This window comes from Vidua macroura, chromosome 15, assembly GCF_024509145.1.
Source record: "Vidua macroura isolate BioBank_ID:100142 chromosome 15, ASM2450914v1, whole genome shotgun sequence".
NCBI classification, from domain to species: Eukaryota; Metazoa; Chordata; class Aves; order Passeriformes; family Viduidae; genus Vidua; species Vidua macroura.
This window is the reverse complement of record NC_071585.1, coordinates 13,642,111-13,662,536: the sequence shown is the minus strand read 5'-3', so window position 1 is coordinate 13,662,536 and position 20,426 is coordinate 13,642,111. Positions and strand designations below refer to the sequence as shown.

General features: G+C 49.2%; 1 protein-coding gene across 1 annotated transcript; it reads right to left on the bottom strand.

Annotated features, from left to right (window-relative positions):
- Positions 1-8,487: 8,487 nt before the first annotated feature.
- On the bottom strand, positions 8,488-20,083 carry SAP30L (SAP30 like). The gene is made up of 4 exons (XM_053991124.1): positions 19,675-20,083; positions 17,762-17,884; positions 16,023-16,121; positions 8,488-14,074 (listed from the first exon to the last, which is right to left on the bottom strand). The coding sequence occupies exons 1-4, from the start codon at positions 19,858-19,860 to the stop codon at positions 13,946-13,948; spliced, it is 537 nt and encodes a 178-aa protein (XP_053847099.1). The 5' UTR covers positions 19,861-20,083; the 3' UTR covers positions 8,488-13,945.
- Between the last annotated feature and the right edge of the window lie 343 nt (positions 20,084-20,426).

Below are 20,426 nucleotides of genomic sequence, written 5' to 3'. Positions count from 1 at the left end.
GAGCTGCCCCGCCGCCCCGACGGCCCTCCCCGCCCGCCCCTCCATGTGCAATGTTGGAGAGAGCCCAGCCCGGCCCCGGAGCCCATCCAGGCGCAGGATACGGGGAGCCGGCCCGGCTGCCCTCCGCCCGGACGATGCTCCGCGGGAGAGAGAGACGAGAGCGCTTTGCGGGCTCGGTCCTGCCCGCCTCGTCGGCAGCGGGGACCAGCCGGGCCCTTTCCCCTGTCCCCTTCCCGCATTTGCAGTAATCGTTGCTCCTTCCCGCTGCCAGCAGCGATCGGCGGCTCCTGCCCTGCCGGGCCGGACTGGAGCGGTTCGATTCGTTTGCTGTTGTAAATACGAGCCCCCGATCCCCTCTCCCCGTCCGCTGCCTGACCGACGTGTGGCTGCGGTGAAACTACCTAGAGGTGCATTTGGGAACACTCCTGTGCCGGGTTTTCTACCTCAGATCTGCATGACCACTTCCCGAGGGACCGAGCGCGCCACACCACGTATTTAAAACTGAATAGCTAAAAAAAAAAAAAAAAAAAAAAAAATTAATAAAATAAAATTTAAACTTTATGCAAACGGCCTCGGGTCCGAACCCTCTGCTTCACCCTGCTCTGGCAATCGCGCTGCTCTGGCCGGGTCCCCTGCGCTGCTCACAGGGATGCTGCGGGATTAAAGACATCCCTGAAATCAGTATTCTGCTGTGGGGCCGATCCATGTGAGGGAATTTCTCCTTGGGGAGCTCGGGATCCTTTGAGACTTGTTTATGCCGTCCTTGCTCACCACAGGAGCTGGTGGAGCTCCGCAAACGTGTCCCTGCAACCTCCTCCAGGGCACGGACTCTGCCCCTGCCCTACCACCCTTCCCTTCCCTCCCCAGGAGCCCAGCTGGAGGGACTGGACTCGTATTTGGCTTGGGGAAGGCTGGCAGGATCAGGCCTTTTCAGCGTCTGGGTGGCACCATAGAGCTGTGGAGCCCCAGGTTTTGTTGCTGCCATGCAGAGAGCCAGGGCTCGGCTCCCCTGTCCTGCCGGGGCAGCCCGGCCGGCTCCGGCACCGGCTGCGCTTTCTCACAGGGATCCCCTGCTAGGCGCTGCCTCGGCCACATTTCGAAGGAGCAGCGTCCCCTCCTCGCCATCCGAACACGATGGATGCCACCAGCCTCAGACACAGCAACGCTAACGCAGCCCAAATTCTGTCACCACTCAGGAATTAATCCTTAATAATCAATAATTAAAGCCAAATCCCCACCACTGTGCACACACGCTGCTCTTACCAAAGAGTTCCAAGACGTGCGTGCACGGGCTCAGAGCCTGATCCTGCCTTCCCAGCCTGGCCACGCTGCCGTTCCCAGAGACACCGGGATAAACCCTTACACTCGGGCGGCTGCTTGGGGCACAGAAAAACAGCACGGGGAAATGTGTACATTATTCTAGGGCTAATCTGAGGGCTCACAGCAGGAACGTTTACATTTTCTGTTTGAAACAAAGATTTTGATTGCGACTAAGTTATAGAAATAATGATGCAAGTCTGTAAAATACTGACACATCTATTAATCTGCACACACCAAGAATATGCCAGCTCACCCGTGGGGAAGTGGCTTGGGTTTTAGAGCCACTTTGTGCATGTGGAGGGATGGAGGGACGCACAAACATTGTGGGGTACAGCCAGTGCAATTAACTCTCGACGAAGAAGAATCTGGCTGCGTGAATCAGCTTTCCCTCGCTCCGGAGCCGCTGCACGGCTGCCTTCCCTGCCCCTGATCTATTTTCTGATCCCTTTGAGCGAGGCTGGGATGAAAATCGACTGCCAGAGAAGAGCAATGCTCGCCCGCAGTGGTACTTTTTTGTTTGAGGTGTAAGAGGTTTAGCATGATATCACTTCCATGAGTGAAGTAGAGTAGGGCACTCCTAAACCCGAATACCTTCAAGAGGGAAAAAAAGGAAAAAAAAAAAAAAAAAAAGGAAAACGTACAGAAAGTCAGCCTCAAAGATCCTATTTTATGTCTAAGTTTCACAGTCTCCTAAAGACTGGGCTCTTATGGGAAAGCTCCCAAGCTGTCACTAACACTACACTCCAGCACGCCATAAATGTGTCCGCAGTCCTGTTCATATGTGCCAGCCGGTATCTGTGTATCCATACAGCACCAAACGGGGCTGCCCTTCGGCAGCGATGAGGGAAAGGGTTAAATGGGGGCTCAGGACTTGCTCTGCCGTGAGGCAAAGGTGACTCTGCACGGGAATCGTGTCCCCGGTGCCGGCACACCACGGTACATCACTCTCAGGCTGCGCACCTTTCACCCCACCAGAAACCTCCGCTGGTTTTTACCCTGTGTGTTTCCAATTTTGCTTCTGGGAAGGGGCACCCGCACAGCCAGGGCGATGTTCTGCCTGCATCCGCAGGATTTTTTCTTTTCTTACCACAGGTTTCTGGTAGTGGTACCTGCTGGCTGCAAACTGCTGGGGAAGGTGTCCCCAGTGCCAGCCTCCCCTGTCCCGCGGGATTTGCCAAGTGAAAGCGCTCTCCGTTTCCACGGCTGCAGAGGATTTCCCTGCCCAGCAAAGGGGTTTTCCTGTGAGGTAGTGGCTCAGCGTTTGGGGGAAGAGAGGGGGAAAAAAGCACTAAACGTGTCCTGTAGCCTAGGGCTTCCCCGCTCTCCAAAACGCTTTGGAAGGGCTGCACTTGCCAGCAGCGAGCTCCGTCCCCAGCTCGGCACCGCTCCGGCGGTTCCGCCGCTCCGGGGCCGGGACGGAGAGCCGAGCTTCCAGCTCAGCGCCTGCTCCAGCCTAGGATGGGGTCGCCCCTTCACCCCCAAAGGGAGAGGAGCTGCAGGGGGATGGGAGCCCTGCACAGGGACAGCCTCCCTTCCTCCGGCAGCGAGCCGCGGCTGGGAGCGGCGTCCCGGCAGCCTCGGGCCGGCAGCGGCAGAGCTCCCGGTGCCGCCGGCACCAGAACTCACCGGAAGATCGGTTTGGCCACCAGCTTTGAGTTTTTGGCTATCGAAATGCCTAGCTCATCGGTCAGGGGAGATGGCCCTGCACATACCTTCGGCTCGACCCTGCCGTGAACTTGATGCCGTTGGGAAGCAGCTGGCTCGGGGCACGCAGGCGGGGGCCGGCAGTTGCCCGGGCAGAGGAACACGCACGCAGGGATCGCTTGGCCCCGGGGCAGCATCTTACGTGCCAGGTTCCCTGCCGCTGGAATCCAGGCACGAGGGACATTGCAGGGGACCCTTCTGCCAGCCCTGCTTGGCCCCTGGCTCCCTGTCTGGCCAAGGAAGCAATGCTGTGGGCAAGGAGGCTGTCGGGTGCTTCTCACCCCTCGCTCTGCACCCCTGGATTGGCATGCAAAGGAATGGCTCCTTTTTTGACTTTTTTTTATCCCCCGCTTCTTTCCTGCCAAGCCCAGACCCCGCTTCTTGTTGTTGTAGGTATTTATGGGCCTGTTTATCTGATCTCGGGGGAGCCTATTCTTATCTCAGAAGCAGCAAGGGAAGGGTTACACTGGACAGCTCGGTAGACAGGATGGAGCCAAATAAAATACCAATCTGACAAAAAAAAAAAAAAAAAAAAAAAAAAAAAAGGGAGGAGAAAGAAACACCCAGACCCAGCCACCCGATCACCCATGAGCACTGTCCAGGCTGCATTGCAGGCTGGATTTGCCAGATCCCAAAACAGCTGCTGTGTTCAGGCAGACAGCACAAGCCTGAGCAAAAAATGCCCAGGGACAGAGCAGAGGAGAGGACAGTGTAATGACACTGAAAGATGGGAAGAAAAATAATCTTTAGAAGTTTCAGGTCGGTTGTTACGGCGGTTCAGCCGTGATGCTGCTGTCCCGTGTTTCTCGGGGTGAGCACGGAAATGTCCCAGCTTGGAGTAAGAGGCACAGCCGGTCCCCAGCCCTGGCAGGGACTCACTCGAGGTCGTCCCGAAGGTCACGGCCAGGGCCAGGGCTGCTGCCTCCCGCCACGGGGCCCCTCTGGGCTGGCCCAGCCGGTGACAGGGCTGGGGGAGGCAGGGGGCAGGGCAGCCCCCACCCCGGACACCAGCGTGGCAGGGAGCCCCACCTCTGCTTGGCCTCTGCGGAGCCCGAAGGTGCAGCAGGGATAGGACGGGATCGGGCTGCATGGGATGACCCCTCCTGCCTTGGCAAACAGGGGAGCAAGGGCAGCCTCATGCCAGGGGTACCCCCAGTTCTTGCCCCCTCCCCACCCCACGCCCCCCTAATTACCGCTCTTAAGGAAGCGCCTGGTAGTTGTGGCCATTTAAGGTGGCCCCAGCCCCTCTGAGTAAGGGTAATTGGGCCATAATTTGTTTTCGGTGTCAAGATGGCGTCAAAGATAAGACAAAAATCTCCAGGTTTGGGGGCTAAAGAGACAGGAGAAATCCTGACCCGGGGCCGACCTCGGAGGAATGGCCACAAGCCCCAGTGAGTCACATGGCAGGTGAAAGATTTACTGCCAGAGGAGCTTTTTGATCCTCTCCCAACACTCGGAGCCTCTCAGGCCAGTTGCTGGCTCCTAAGTCAGGCTGTCTCCTGGGAGCACTGCTCAGGTGGGAAGGTTTTCTGCCCAACCGAGGCCCCGCCCAGCTGCAAAGTTCATGACATTCAGTAGTTCCTCCTCAAATCTCCATCCTCCTGGAGTCACGTGATGCCCAAACCCACCCAAAGGGATGATGCATTTCTAATCCTCAGCTGTAGGGGTGATGTCCAGGCATGGGAAGACTCTGCAGCCACAAGGTAGATGAACACTAACTTTTTAAAACTTTCTCGCTTTTATTTTCTAAACCAAATCCAAACTCTCTGGGTTTTCACCCCTGTGGCAGTTCCTGCTTGGCTCTGCTTGCGCTGAGCTCTGCCCAGGGTAAATTATTGCATGCAGCTGCCTTTGTTGGGAAAAGACCAAGAACCCTGCACCTTGGGCCAACCTTCCCAAGACCATCCTTTAAGCAATGGACAAACTCATCATCCATCCCACATCTCTGCCTCTCCAAAGCCAACCTGCATTGCTCCTTTACTCCATGAAGGCTCTTTCTCCAGTGCAGAGGACTGGGAGATCTACAGCTTTCTGCAGAATTACCTGCTCTTGTCCTGCTCAGTGGTGGAGCAATCCCCACAGCAAACACCTTCTGTGGCAGTGCTGACACTTTGCTGCCAATTTCCCAGTGATCTCCCACGACATCTCAGCAGAGCCCTCAGGTGAGGGGGGGTGGTGTGGGCTGGCACAGCAGCCCACTTGTGTCTCATGCAGCAGCTGGATTTAAGGCCCAGGGTGGAAGGACTGGCAGAGGACCAGCGCTGTACAGCTCAGGGCAGGGGGTGGAACCATCCAGGCACTTTGCTCAGCAGCACTCTGCCACAGCCCTGTGATGCTGGACGAGCTCTGTCTTTCCTGGTTACTCCAAAGCTGAAGTGCAATAACAAACCTGGAGGTGCTGCAGCTCCAGGAGCCTTGGAGTTGATCAGAGGGGACAAGGAGCCAGATGGGGCTGCTGGAACACAAGTGAGAAGCACAGGCTGGGAGGAGGATGTGCACTGGGGAGAGGAGAATGAGAGGCAGTTACCTAAGAGCAGAGGCATTGCAGAGATACAGCACACGCTTGGAGCCTCGCTGAGCCCTTGTGACAGATCCCCAAGGCAGGGAAGGCCCTTCTTGCTGTTTCCTTTCCCCCTGCTTCTTCTCTTCTGTGAGGAATTCAGGTCCTGGCCACCCTGAAAGGCTTTACAGTAACCAGAGAAGTAAGGGAATTTATGGCATCACTGGCAGCTGAAAGCTGAGGGATTGAGAGGAAAAGCATTTTTTTCCCCCTCAAACTGCAGCAACCTTGACAAAATTGTCATGGCCTGTGACTGACCTGCAGGAGCAGCTGAGGGGAAAGCAGGGGCCAGAGCAGCCTGGTTTAACTGCCATGGCCAGGAGCTCCTTCCCAAACTGAGATGTGGGAAGGAGTTATGAGTTAGGAACTCTGAAATTCCTTCCTCTGCTCACCTGGGCTTCCTCCCAGGCCATGGCTGCTGGACTGGGAGCTGCTGAGAACCCAGACACCAAAGTGAGGTGCAGAGGAGCTGGATACAACAGGCTTGGCCCACACAGGTGTCAAGGCCAGGAAGAGACACAGGGTTTATGGGGTGCCCATCACTGTGCTCTCTGGCAGTCCATGTCTGTGGTAGGAGAAGCAGCAGAGCCACCCCAGCTACCTGACAGTTCCCTCCTCCCCACAGCACCAAGGTGTTCCTGCTGAGGTGAAGGTGCTGGGGTGATCGTGGAGTACTTCCTGCAACACCTGAAGGGAAGAGATCTTGGAGAAAGTTCAAAAGGCAGTTAAGTAAAAGCACATTGGGGGTTTTCAGGTGCTTAGGGAAGAAGCCAGCATTGCCTGCAAGGATTAGAGATGTGAAATGGACTCCAGCTCCTGGTAAAATGAGACGGAGTGCTGGTGGAGCTGTGTAGTTATTCCTTATTGGATAGAGGAGAAATTTAAAGAAAAAGCGGAAAAAAAAAAAATGCAAGCAAGCTCTGAGTCTCTCTCCCCCACACTCCTCCAGCACAGCCACATCTCTAAGACACAAAACCATTAAATCCACATTCACATATTTCCCTGGTCCTCTGTGCTGCCCTTTCTGCTGGGGAGCAGGGAAGCAATGCCTGGTTTCCATCAAGGCTGCAAGGAGGCCACGGGACGGCTCACGCAGAGGATCGGACGTGTTCAATTTCAATGTCCAAGCAGGAAAAAAACCCTCAAAACCCAAACAAACCGTTTTTATGATCTCCACATCCCAGCACAGCATAATCCTGCTTCCGGTCTCTGACAGGCACAGCCAGCTCCTGCCAAGGAAGCATCTTCAGGATGGGGACACGGCCCCGGTGCCCCCGCAGCTGCCCTGGGCTCGGAGGGGCAGCGATCCCCCCCTCTGGCTTCCTGAGCTAACACTGCCCTCGCACGGCAGCCGCGAGTGCAGAGAGGGACGTGCAGCTCTCGGCCCACCAGATCAGTCTGCTGGTTCCTTTGTTCGTCAGTGTGAATATGTTAAAAACACTGAGCAGATTCCGCCTTGGTTTCAAGCCTGAAATCTCCTGTGGGTTTCTTGGCAGGGAGCAAACATGAGATTAAGTAGCATTATTCATTGCTCCGTACAAATAACAGATTAACTGGCAGTTTATTTCTATCACAAGTCTGCATTATACCCTCTTGTACTAAAGTCAGCACCTGCACAACAGGTTGCTGCTTACAGCTGTCCTCCTTTAGCCCTGCTGCCTCTCCTCCTCATTGTGCTGGCAGAAGAGCCCCCAGTCATCAATTTGGGAATGCAAATGACACAGTTTTCCCCTTCCACTGGGGCATGATGCCCTTATCCTCCCCTGAAGACTCTCTCCTGACACCTCCTCAAAATGACAGCACACAGGCTGTGTGATGTGATCCACCCCTGGTGCCCACCTGTGTCACCTCTGGTCTTGCCTTCCTCCACTGAGAGCTCCCCGAGGCAGGGACAACCTCCTGTAGCACAGCAGCATGTTCCAAAACTACCCATGTTCATTAAGGCCTCAGAAACATCCACAAAGGCAGGCACTGGGGACACCAGGATCTGTTTTGGGTGTAAAGCTTTCGACATCTGATCATCCTCCTCTGTGAGAATCCAAGTGTGTGAAAAGCTACGCTACAACCTCTTTTCTGGCTAAAAATCAAGGCTAAAAGCACAACTCAAACAGTGCCAGCAGAGCCTTTAAAAATACCATGACAGAGTTCAGACAAGTAAGTGCTCAAATCCCAGTTTTTTTCACTTGCTTCCTCAGTGCAGCAAGAAAGTGAGGCACCTTTGCTTGTAAGGCTGATGGTCAGGAGGAGTATCAGAAAAAGAAATGAAACAAAGCATTCCATGGGTAAGGATCTTGAATGCTGGAATGATCCATGTCATTACTGCTCTGGAGCAGTGCCAGCCTTGTCAGCTGGGCATGCAGGTTTGACTCTGGACAACAGGAGCTATAAATTATGATGAAACGAAGCCAAGGATGTGTCTGAGAAAGGAGCAAAAGCACATGGCTGAACTAGACATAAAGAAGATTCAATAGGAAACATGAATCAAATGAGAAGCTGCACTTGACAGACTCTTCGTGACACAGGAGGGGAGGAATTCCCACCACAGAAAAGCCCAACACTCCCCAAAATGCAAGGGCACGTGGCTCTTCAACAGCCTCCATCTTTCTTCCAAGTTGTATTTTTGTTGCATTCAAAAGACTCCATGAATTGCACCTGTGCAACCCACATGGGTTTGTCAGAAAATATCCCATCACCTGAGATTTCTACTGCAGTCTTGGCATTCCCACTGAGCAGTGCAACTCTCTGCTCCATGTCTGCAGTGTTTTCAGCCCTGGGGAGGTGCGTGAGAAAAGGCAGTGAATCTGAGAAGCCTGGCAAAAAACATCCACACAAAGCAGGACTCCCTTGGCTCTGGAACCATCGGTGCTGAGGGCAGAAAGGCAAACAAAGGAATGTGAGCCTGGTTGCTAGATAGATCATTTATTAAAGTGAAATTCAGAATTTTATCTTTGTCAGACAGTACAGAGTTAAAGTCTCATACACAGTGGAAGCAGGACATTTCCTACACCTCAGAGAAATGAGTTCTACAGTTTTTGCTATAAGTTACTAAGTTGCTTTAACAATACACAGCTATATTACACAGTTAAAAATACAAGGTGTCCAAAACATTTGGCATAAGATCAGCACAACACATGGAGGCCAGAAACAGAAGAGGGAACACAGTTTTCTCTCCCAGTAAGCCTGCCAAAAGACTCCAAACCATTCTGCAAGTTACCTGCTACCCACCTCCCCTGCAGTAGCTGTGGAGCAGAGGTGTGGGTAGGACAGGAGTAAACCCAGCCCCGGTAAGGCTCAGGTAAGCCAGAGGCTCCTGGAGCCTGCTGATGTGCAGGATGGCCTGCAGAGCTGCTTGCAAGGGAAGTTCAGGTTTAAAGCAGGAACCTCCCCCTCTCCCCACACTTTGTTCAAGCATTTAGTTCATCCCAAACAGCTGTGTTCACAAGCAATTAAAAAACAGGAGACCAGGGATAGCTGTGAAAAGTGCAAGGAGTATCTTACATCCTAACAGTTCATTTGCACTTTGAAAGTGGAAAATGAGAACTCCCTAACTTGATAAGCTAGAAATGGTTAAAGGGCATCAGTGACACGAGGAGTGAGGCATCAATAACATTCCTTCACCTTTGGGACTCTTCTGTCCTTACTCTGGGCAGCACAAGGACTCCTTTTGGAAGGGAGGCCACCTTGTATTACCCACGTTTCTAAAGTGTAGACACAAAGTGACTCTAGTGCTCCAGGAAGTCCAGCGATCTGCAAACTTAAACAAAGAGTCCCTCAGCAGACCCCTCCTCTCCCCTCCAACTGCGGGTCCTGCTGAAGATCTCCCATTGGTATTTACATTTGGCTCAACCAAAAGATGTAAAGTGCACAGCTCGCCCTCCTCCCCCTCTCATAAAACATCCATCACAAGAGCTGACACAGAACAAATCTCTCTCCACGCTGCTGCTGCTGTGGAAGTGTGTTTTGTTCAGTCTCCCTGTGGGCCATGTCCTGCTTCATCCTCCCTGTGCCATCATGACCCACATGAAAACTCCCATTTACTGTAGATTATTTCAGCTCTTGTGTTCAAAGCCTCTCTGAACCCAGCTTGCACTTTAGACTCACTTGAAATGCCAGGCTTGACATGTTCTGGTCAATTCTTGCACCCTGGGGTATCTAGTGGTTTACCAGCCACATTTCTAAGGAAAACTGGGACACCAGAATACTGGAGAGAAGTGGTACAAAGCTCTGCTTTTCTCAGGCTGAGCATCTAAAGTGCCTGGCAAAAGAAACATTACTTTTTCCTGCAATAGTTTACTTCAGTTTGATATACAACAATCTTTCAGATTATGAAATTTTGAAAACTGCATTCTGACAGAGCCTCCCTGGATGTGTTTGCACTTTTCAGCCATCAGGCTGCTACTGACTTGAGTCTTTGCATGCTTCCAACTCCCCTGAGTTGAGCTCAAGCCAATAACTACCAGCAATGATTTCTTCTTCTTCCCTTGAAGTGAGCAGAGGGTCAGCATACAGGATGAAATTAACCCCAGAAGAGATGTTTCTGCATTATTTGGATTGCATACTAATGGCTTTGGATCTATTCAGAACTCTAATTAAGTTAATGGAACTCTGCAATGAGAATTGAGCTAGGCTATGGAATTACATTAGGCTATATAATGGCTGGAGACCTTCAGAGACAATTCCTCTGCCCCAGGGTGAATGTCACCTATGCAGGCTTGTAAGAAATAAGCTTCCACTATTATAAATAGAAGATGACATCTGGTCATCCTCCATGCCCCCAAGGCTTGTGCTCCATGGTTCAAAGCTAGACAGAATTTAAGGCCCATCTGTGAAAAGCAAAATGCAAAAAAAATATCATACCAGCCAAAGCGATTTGGGTCTTACACCTTTCCAACAAGTCCCATCTAAAAGTGCTGAGAAAATGTCCCACCTCATGGCTTCACAAGTGTGAGGTTCAAACACATTTAATTTGACATTTAAAATAAAAAGTTGGAAAGTCTTTTTTTTTTTTTTTTTTTACTTGGCATGCAGCATAAGGAATCGAACACACAGCACGGTATCGTACACAACGACAATTGCATTGTTGCGTTTTCTGGTTATTAGACACTAAATGCTTTTCAAGAATCACAGGCACCCTGAACATGGATATTGCTACTGAATTGACGTGTGGTTTCAGTTCATAGCACGGGAGCCAGCAAGTGGCTGACCCTTCCAACAAGACCATCAGCTTTCTGTTGCTCAAGGTGTTTTGCTCTAGCTAAATTGAGAACAAGGTAATAAGGCATTTGCAAGGGGTTTATAAGGCCATGGGGTCTGACAGCCAAAGATTCTTCTGTTTCTTTGGTGTCTTGCCTCCAAGCTTTCCACCTTATAAACAACTGCTAATGGCTGGTAAACATCTCTTCATCATCACACTTCACTAAGAATTTTTTTTTTTTCAAAAAAGTATAATTGCTTTAGAAGTGAAACCAACAAGGATCACATTTAACATCAATTGACTATTTCAGGAAAAAAAAAAAGGAAAGAAAAGTTTCCTGGATACCACCTCGGCGCAAAAGCATTCCAGTGAATTCACCTGAACAGATGGAACCTGCCACCATATTTCCTTGAAAAGAATCATTTTGCTGCTGGCTACTAAAACACCCCAACAGATTTATTTACTCTTAAAAATAAAACAAAATAAAATACAACCACAAAAAAAAGTAAATCCCAAACAAACTACATTTTTACAGTTTTGGTCTAGAATCACAGAATCACAGAATCAATTAGGTTGGAAAAGACCTCTGAGATCATCGAGTCCAACCTATGACCAAACACCACCGTGTCCATTAGACCATGGCACCAAGTGCCAGTCTTTCCTTAAACACCTCCAGGGACAGTGACTCCACCACCTCCCTGGGCAGCCCATTCCCATATTTAATCACCCTTTCTGGGAAGAAATTCCTCCAAATGTCCAACCTCAACTTTCCTGGTGCAGCTTGAGGCAATTTCCCCTTGTCCTGTCCCAGGTTGCCTGGGAGAAGAGGCCAACCCCCACCTGGCTCCACCCTCCTGTCAGGGAGTTGCAGAGAATGAGAAGGTGCCCCCTGAACCTCCTCTTTTCCAGGCTGAGCAACCCCAGCTCCCTCAGCTATTCCTCACAGGATCTGTGCTCCAGATCCTTCAGCAGCTTTGCTTCCCTTCTCTGGATCTGTTCCAGCACCTCAATGTCCTTCCTGAATTGAGGGGACCAGAACTGAACACAGCACTCAAGGTGTGGCCTCACCAGTGCCCACTGGAGGGGAAGAATCACTATGAGGCATAACCCTCTCAACTCAGAAACTCATTTTCCCTTGGTAACATCCTCTGATTACATGAGCCCTTTGAAGGTTAGCATGCAGTCAGAGAATGTACCCTTCTAACCATCTGTCCTGAATGAGAGAAGCCAGAGCGTGTTGACTGACGTGGGAACTACTCCACCCTTTCAATAAGGAAAGGACCAGCACAAATAGGAAATTTTTAAACATTCATGAAATACTGACACAAGACATCCTCTCCTCATTCCTTGAACCTCTCTCTTGTATGATGTTCTAAAAATGCATACAGAATTGAACAAGGAAATGCTGAAATAATCACACTCCCAAGATGTCACAAATGGGACATGTTCCATAACAGATTATTTTTGCCTATGACACAGGACTTAAGACATGTTGAAGTTTGTTGAACATGTTTTTGGAGTATTAGCAAACAATTCAGAGTGATGTGAACTTGCTTTAAACTGTGACTTCAATTTTAAAGAGACCCTGGGAGAGCTTTAACAAGAGCTTCACTAAGTGAACCCTTCATGCCTTACAAAACACAATGCAGTACTAAGCTGGGACCATGACCAGTGTGTTTAGCTCTTAAACAAAGCTTCATCCAGTTTTGAAATAATAAAACCTGCCATTTACAAAATGCTAGCTGAAGTTTTCTACTGTTCATTTCGTTGCTTAAGGCTTGTTAAGAATATCCTCTCTATGTGGAGTCTTGGCATCTTGTACCAGAATGGAGACACTGGTCAGGACAGCAAGGAAACAGAGCGGTGCTTTAAATCATGAGATCCCCTGAAGAGAATTTGAGGTCACTGGAGAACAAGCAGTCACAACCAACACTTTTAAAAGCTCCTTTTGCCAAAATAATCACTGTATTATCTGTAAGGACACCTCGGCTTTAAATAAAATCAGGGTGATCTCCTCCTACAGTGCCCTGTCAGGGAGCACCAGTGCCACCCTCACACACACAGCTCTCGTGAAAGCACATGTAATGTTCATGGAAGGCAAATGCTTTGATGCTTCTTGCCCATGAAAAAGGGAGATGAAATGTATCATGAAATGCTCCAGTCAGATCACTGCCCTGGTTATGGTGCCTCACCCATAAATCTGCTTTATACTAAACAGAGCCCCTGAATGCACACAGCAATTTTGTGACACCTGCTAAAGCTTCAGTACAAAATGCACATCATTTGTGACCAATACTGACCTGACACAGAAATTAAGAGACTGATGTCTCAAACCATTGTTTCACCTACCATCACTGAAATATGCATAAATCAATTAAATAAGCACTTCTACCAACATGATCAGACACAGCAAATTGGTTATGTTTGCCTTAATACCACATTCAGAGAAATGCAGAAATTTTTAAATGCTTACACAAAATTTAATTAGTGAGTTCTTGAAAGAAATTAGAAAAGAGACCGCAGAGAGTTGGTTGGCATCTGTGTCGGATGGGGTCGGGAGGAAAAAAATGGCAAAAAAACCCCATCAATTTCAGACTGGTCAAGTAGCATTCACTGGAGTAGATCTGGTGAGCTGGAGCATTTGTAGAAGTTTGGGACTTGAAGCAAGACTCAAGGCAAGACAGAGCATGTGTAGGTGAGCAGCAAGCTTCAGACAAACTTCTGACCCATGCACCTTGATAAAGAATTTTATCTCTGTTGCTCTTCCAGTCCTGTACCAAGACAAACTGCATGGTGGTTTGTGATGCAGCCTGAATTCAGTGAAAAAAATTCCATCTGGCATTTGAACTGCACTGAGATGTAGATTTCCAGAAATGGTTTAAAACAGCAAGTTGACAAACTCCACAGTTCTACAGATTTATTTGGTTTCCCCATTATCCTCATTTCTTTATTCCAATATGACTTTGAAATGAGGGGAAGAAGTCTTCGGAAACATGCTGGGCACATGTTTTCAAATACTCCTCATAAGAATGTCTATATTTTTTTCTGTCATCCAGACACTGCATTTAAAAAAAATTTACAATTTACTTTAACAGTTTTTATAAACCTAAAATGCACAATACCACATGTTCCTTCAAGGTCTCTCTTATTCCAAGCCTTGTTAATCTTCAGTCGAGTTGTTTGCTGCCTTCTGATTTCTGGTCCAGCCTGCTCTTGTTGTTCTTCACCATGTAGATGAAATATGCAAGTGTCTCCTTCTCATTCACTGGAATATTCCTGAAATGACGACTGACAGTCTAGAAGAACAACAGGTAAAGAGACAGAAATACTGAAATTAAAATCTAGAAATAATCAGAACAGGGTCTCTCTTCACTTTCCAAAAACAATTTTATGGCCACTGAGCACATTATCCTTTGAGTGAAACATGCACCAATTCCAACTGTCAGTCCTCATTTACCTCCCTCTCTCTTTACAGCTGGAATGTGTGTATGAACATAGCATAGCCTTGCTATGTCAGCAGGATTTGCAGCCAACCTACAAGAGGAATTTGGAAGCCAGAATGTCCTCCTGCCAAAGCAGCACAGCTTCTCCTCAGCAACATTTTGTGCTGAGATTATTTGGCGAGCGAGTTTTCCCTGCACCTCCGGGTTTTGAAGGAGAGTGTCAGAAACACTGCAGCACTTTGCTGTGTGAACCAGGTGTAGCAAAGTTTTATTCAAAATTATTTCCTCTGGATTCTTAAGTTTTCACTGAAAGCAATATCAGGGAATTTGCAATGGGAGGGTTAGGGTTTAGTTAGGGCTACCTCTCTCTGACAGTAGCATAAGCCCTGAAACATTAGCTGCTTTTTCCTCAGAAAGTGAATGTAGAAAACATGCTGGAGCTGGACAAGATCTGCTTCTCCAATAGAAGAAACTCTTTTTTTGGTACCCATCACAGCTCTAGAACAGGATTCTGATGCAGGTTGAGCAATAAGTCACTCCAAGGAGATTTATGGAAGCTTGAGTTTCCCTTACAGTGGGATAGCATGAGGAGTGTAAGAGCCTCAGGCAGCAGTGATTCAAGCATGGGAGCTGGATGAGCATCCAGCATAGAGTCAAAGCTGCTCAGGCTTCACAGGAAATCTAGGAACTGTGTGACAGCTTTAAGTTAGGCTCCCTTTTTTTTCCACCTGCACAGTAATTGATCTTTACTTTCCTCTTGGGTACATTCATGGTAAATTCCTTAAGCAGGCGGTCCTTCATGGCAGGAGGCAGCTGACAGACATGAATTGGTCAGTTAAAATATGACAAACCAGGACTGCTAATGAGGAACAACCCCACCCTACTTTGTTCAACTTACTCTTACATGCCCTACACTGCACATTCTCTATATTCTATAAGTTCACTCCCTGGTTGACTTTGAAAGAGAGAAAGACAGTGTCTTGCTCACTTTTTTGGTCTGTCAGGTTTTTGTTCTTTAAAGCAAAAGTAAAAGCAAACCAGACAACTGTCTGAGTTGTTAAAGCCACAGCTTACAAAATCAACCTCAGTACTACTAATCAGTAACTACTACAGTTTTTTCAAGTTTAGAGAAGATTTTTCCCACAGCAAGGCTTCAGATCAAGTCAAGAAAGAGAGCAGAGCAGAAGCACAGCAAGCACAACTTGCCCAAATACCAGAGAGATACAGAGAGTTCTTTCTGAACAAATAGCCCATATGGTGAGAAAGCAGCAGAGGCCCTTAAGAAAAAAGCCTTTTGTAACACAGAATCATGAGGACAAGGGAGGGAAATAAAGAATCTGAATCCATGGACAGTGATGCTGCCTTTAATAATAAGTAATTCCAACGAGTTCAAGTGCCTGTGAGGAAAGAAAAACTAACAGGAGCACTTAGGGAGACGATTAGTGGGTTAAGTCTGAGTTTCAGCTGAGCAGCCATCCCCAGATAACACCCAAAAACTGGGTCCTGTTTCTGTTCCCTAAAGGGCACCAACTGGGACTATGAAAAAAGTGGGAAAGGAAGCAGAGACAAGCAAGTTACTAAAACAGGCTTTCAACAGCCAGTGTCTGTGCCTTCCAAGCCTGTCCCAGGTGAAAGCAAGCAGGCAGCTTTCTGCTGGCATCACTCCCTGAAACCTTTCAGTGGGCACTTGGTCCATACCAGTGAGTCACACAGGTGTGAGTGCCCACAAAATGTGCCCTTGAACAGAGGAGATAAAAAGTTTTCTTGTAACAGAGATAACACCACTGCTGTCCTCACTTACTTCTGCAAGCTGAGCCTTGTTGAGTCCAGGCCTAGTCTGCAACTTATAATGTCTCTTGTAGCGTCGCAGGGTGTTCACTTGGAGCTGGAACAAGTCAACCTGGAAGTGATGAAGAGAAGAGGGCATGAGCACTACCTTTAGTTTCTATGAGTAGTTATTTTATCTAAAAATATCGAAAAATAACGACTTCCTCCTCAACAGGACTTCTCCTTGCTTGCATTCAGAACCACACTGGCTTGTCTTACTGACAAACCTAAGTATATTTTGTATTTGTTAATGCTAAAGGACCAAAATAGCCTCAGGGAAATAGAAATTTTTGTTCTGGTTCACATGCTGTCAACAGAATTGCTGGCCAATTTCTGCTCTCAATTACACCTCTGCAACCTCCAAGCAAAGGGGAACCTTTTGCTCCCACAAGGTTTAAAAAGCTCACACATGAAATAACAATTTAGCAGGCACTGAACAAATGGCTTGTGACATAAAACAGAGTACAGAGAGATGAAATGAAATTCAAATACTTAAATAGGAAGTGCACAGTTTAGAAACAAAGGGGGTGGTGGCAAGGTTACAGCAGGGAAGATGAAGATCATGTGGGAAATGCCAAGTTTCAAAGACAAAAGGAATCTCTGCTGAAAACTGAGAGGGAAATGACATTAAAACTGACATGGTGCAGAGTTCCCTGTTCAGCTGGGTGACGTGCATCCATCAGGTTTCAGCCACCAAATACTCTGTGTGCTCTACAGCACCAACATTTTTAGATGCCAACTGGGTCTTCAGCAATCACCCTGGCAACTACTGCAAAGCTTGAACAGGAAAGTTTTGATGGAGAAGCTTGCAGAAAAGAAACATGAACAGTGATAACAAAAGGTCAGGTTATCTTAAAAAAAAACCCCATACCAAAAATTTGCTACTCTTTCAACACCTCCACACAGGAGGTGTGTGCACCAGATTTGCACCAAGACACAGCTTTGCTGGCAAAATGAATCTTGGTGGCTTCTTTTTTTTTTTTTTTTCTTTCAGAAATAAACAGCTTTTTACCAATAGGGTTGGCATTTCCAGCAGAGGGCTCTGCTGTGGCCATGCTCTGCTTCTCTGAACATCACCTCTGCACAACTTTTGCCATGTCAACTGTACCAGAAACATCACTGAAGCAAGTGCAGCATGCAGAGGCACAGAGAAAGGATTATTCTAGAGTTCTCTATCACAGAAAACTTCCCCCAGGCCTATCTCCTGAAAATAAAAATGTGTCACAAACTATTTAAAGGTAGTTTTAAATAGTGCTAAAAAATACCACATATGCAAATATCTGGAGCAGCTCAATATCCATGGGTATCAAATACCCAATCAAAGAGAGTGACCTATTGAATTCTGTAGTCTATTTGCAAAATGATGCATGCTAATTAACAAGGAATTATGTTGGGGCATCAGACACCACCAAAAATAACTTATTTTTAGCCTTAAAAAATAGTATCAAATATAATTTTAACTGTACATACATGAAGCTGTGAAGTTACCTTATCACACCTCTTTTTATAGAAAACTTTACATGGGCAAAGAACTCATAGGGGAATGAAGAAAATCAGGACACCAAACGTTAGAAAAAACTCCTCCTGGAAAGTGAAAGTAACTCCACAGCAGCTTCAATGGCCTTGTAATTTAAAATATAAATATTTTCTGATACATGAGGACATCCAAGTGAAACTTCAACATGCTAAGAACTGATAAAGCAGCCCACAAACCTCTGGAACATCCGTGTCATGCTCAGGAGAGTCACCTCCATCATCGCTCGTCTTCCTCTTCCTTTTGTTCCGAACACTTTGAATGAAGTTCTTGTGAAAATCACAAATATACAGATGCCTCACCTGAGAACCAGAAGTGGTGAAAAAGCAATCAAAACAGATACTGTGAAACAGCATCCAACGGCAGCCACTTTGACACCAGTGTCAGGTGCATCCTGAAAGACTGGCGTGACCGACTGACATCAAGGAATTTCTAATCTTAAATCCCAGCCCTGATATCACACTCTTTATTCAGAGATAATTTACCTTACAAAGACTAAAAGCAAAGAAAACAAAGAACTCAAGCTTCAGCTGAATTGAATCTCTGCAGATAATAAATTTCTTTTTTATGGCTGCAATCATCTGTCAGGAAAAAAAATGGGAGCTTGTCTGTAGGAAGTGCATTTATTTCAGGACTTACTAGCAGGTATCTACCAAAAAATGTATTATTCCATTCTTGTGAACTTTCTGGCTTGAATAGTACAGAGGATTATTAAGGCAAGTGTTTCAAAACCTTGACAAATAAAACTTGGGCTGATCACCTCAATTAAAACTAACAGACCAAATGCAGAACAGCCTCCTTCCTACTGCTTGTTCAGCAATGGAACCTCCCATTTAACAAATATAATCTCACTAGAGTTAGCAAAACAAAGGATTTCAAATGATCAAAATTATTTGGTGTCTATACGGCAAAATATCTTCAGATAACACAGGCACCCTACATCCAAAATCACTTCATGCAGCCTGCTTTACACTTTCCCTTTGTTCTGACTGCATTAGTCTGATTTCCCCTTTTTGTTTCTAAAGCCTGGCATCTGTCAACAAAGACTCATTTCTAAAATGCAAGAAATTACTACGCCACTAGACAAATCTGCTGAGAACTACAACTGGGAGAAATGCTCTATTTTTTAAGAATACGTTTCAAACTGAGTCACTTTTCCCGTGACACGATGCATTTTGGCTGTGCAGAAGGGACCCAACCAACTGGGGGAGCTGCCAAACAGACTGACTCAAAAACTTCACCTTTTTTTTTTTTTTTTTCTGCTTTTGCTTTGTTTTCAGTGGTTTTGATCTTTGCAGATCAGGCGAAAAAAAAAAGCATGCAGAGCTGAATTCCGTTAACGAAGTCACTTCTGAGAAATTCCTTCTGTGATCTGCTCTTCTCTGCCTATTTCTCTGCTGGGCAAAAAACCCGTTTCTATCTCGAGCTGACAGCTGTCAATGTCATTAGGCAGCAAAGCGGGCTGTTCTGTGTGCGAACAAGCCCTGCTGAAGAGGCAGCACATCTCACCGCCGGCTCGGTCTTTAACCTGCTTCGCCACAACACCGATTCTTACCAATTAAAGAAGTAACGTCAGTGCCGCCTGACTGAAGCAGCGGCCACAGCGCTGTTTTCACCTGACAGCACCAGCCTTTCCAACCCGAGACCGCAATGGGAACAGCACTCCTGCCTCCCAAGCACTGACAGCTCGCTCCTTTGCTTCCCTGCACACCACCCGCCTCCCAAACACGGCGTTTAGGGCTTTAGCTACGTTATGCTTCAGCAGGCGGGCAGTGCCACAGCGAAAAGCCGGCTCTGCACCCGCGGAACAGCCGGGTCCACCCAGGCACGTCCTTCCCCTTCCCGAGCGCTGTAACGCCGAGGATGGGCAAACGCGGTCCGGAGGCGCCGTGTGTGCCGCACACAGCCCCGCAGCCCGCAGCCCCAGCCCGCAGGGCCAAGGCGAACCGCCCCGGCCGCCCGGGAGCTCAACTCGCCGGGCGGATCCGCATCTCCCCGGAGGCACCGCAGTGCGGTGGCGCCTGGAGCCGGCCCGGCCGCCCCTCCGGGGGGCTCGGCAGCGCCCGGCAGCCCCGGCCGAGGCCGCACTCACACTTTTGTCGATGTCCAGCTTCAGCTTCTTCTGCGAGATGCTCTTCTGGATCCTCTTGCTGAAGGACGCGTTGCCGGCGGGGCGCACGCAGCGGTCCCCGTCGTCGATGAGGCAGCAGCTCTGGCCGTAAAAGGGGGCGGCGGGCGGCCCATCCCGGCTGTCCTCCTCGGTGCTGAACCCATTCATCGCCCACCTGCCCGCCCCTCACCCCGCGCGGGGAGCCGACAACCGGGGGACCAACCGGGGGACGAGCCGCCGTCACTACCGCGCCCTCGGGGGGACCCCGCCGCCTCCGCGGGGGCCCCCCACTACGGCAGGGGAGGGGACCCCCCCGCCGCCGCCGTCACTTAGCGCTGCCCGCGGGGTCGGGCCGGGCCGGGCCCCCCAAGCGCCGCCGCCCGCGGGGAGCCGGGACCGCGCAGCGCTCGCACACACAAAACCGCCTCCCCGGCCGCGGAAGTCCCGCCCCCGGCCCGCAAAAGCGCCTCTGATTGGGCCGCGCGGCTGGAGGGGCGGGGCGCCCCGCGCCGCTCCGAGCGCCGATTGGCCAGAGGAGCTGTCCGTCCGCCGCCGCCGCCCGGCCCCCGCAGCCGGAAGGTCGCCGTGAGGGGCGCGCGGAGGGAGCGGCGGCTCGGCCCCCGCGGCCGCCCGGACCCTGAGGGGAGCCGGCCGCTCCCTGCGCTGCTCAGCGGCTGCCGGGCTGGTACCGCCCGCAGGAGGCGGGAGGCGTTCCGGCCCCGCCGGCCTTCGGG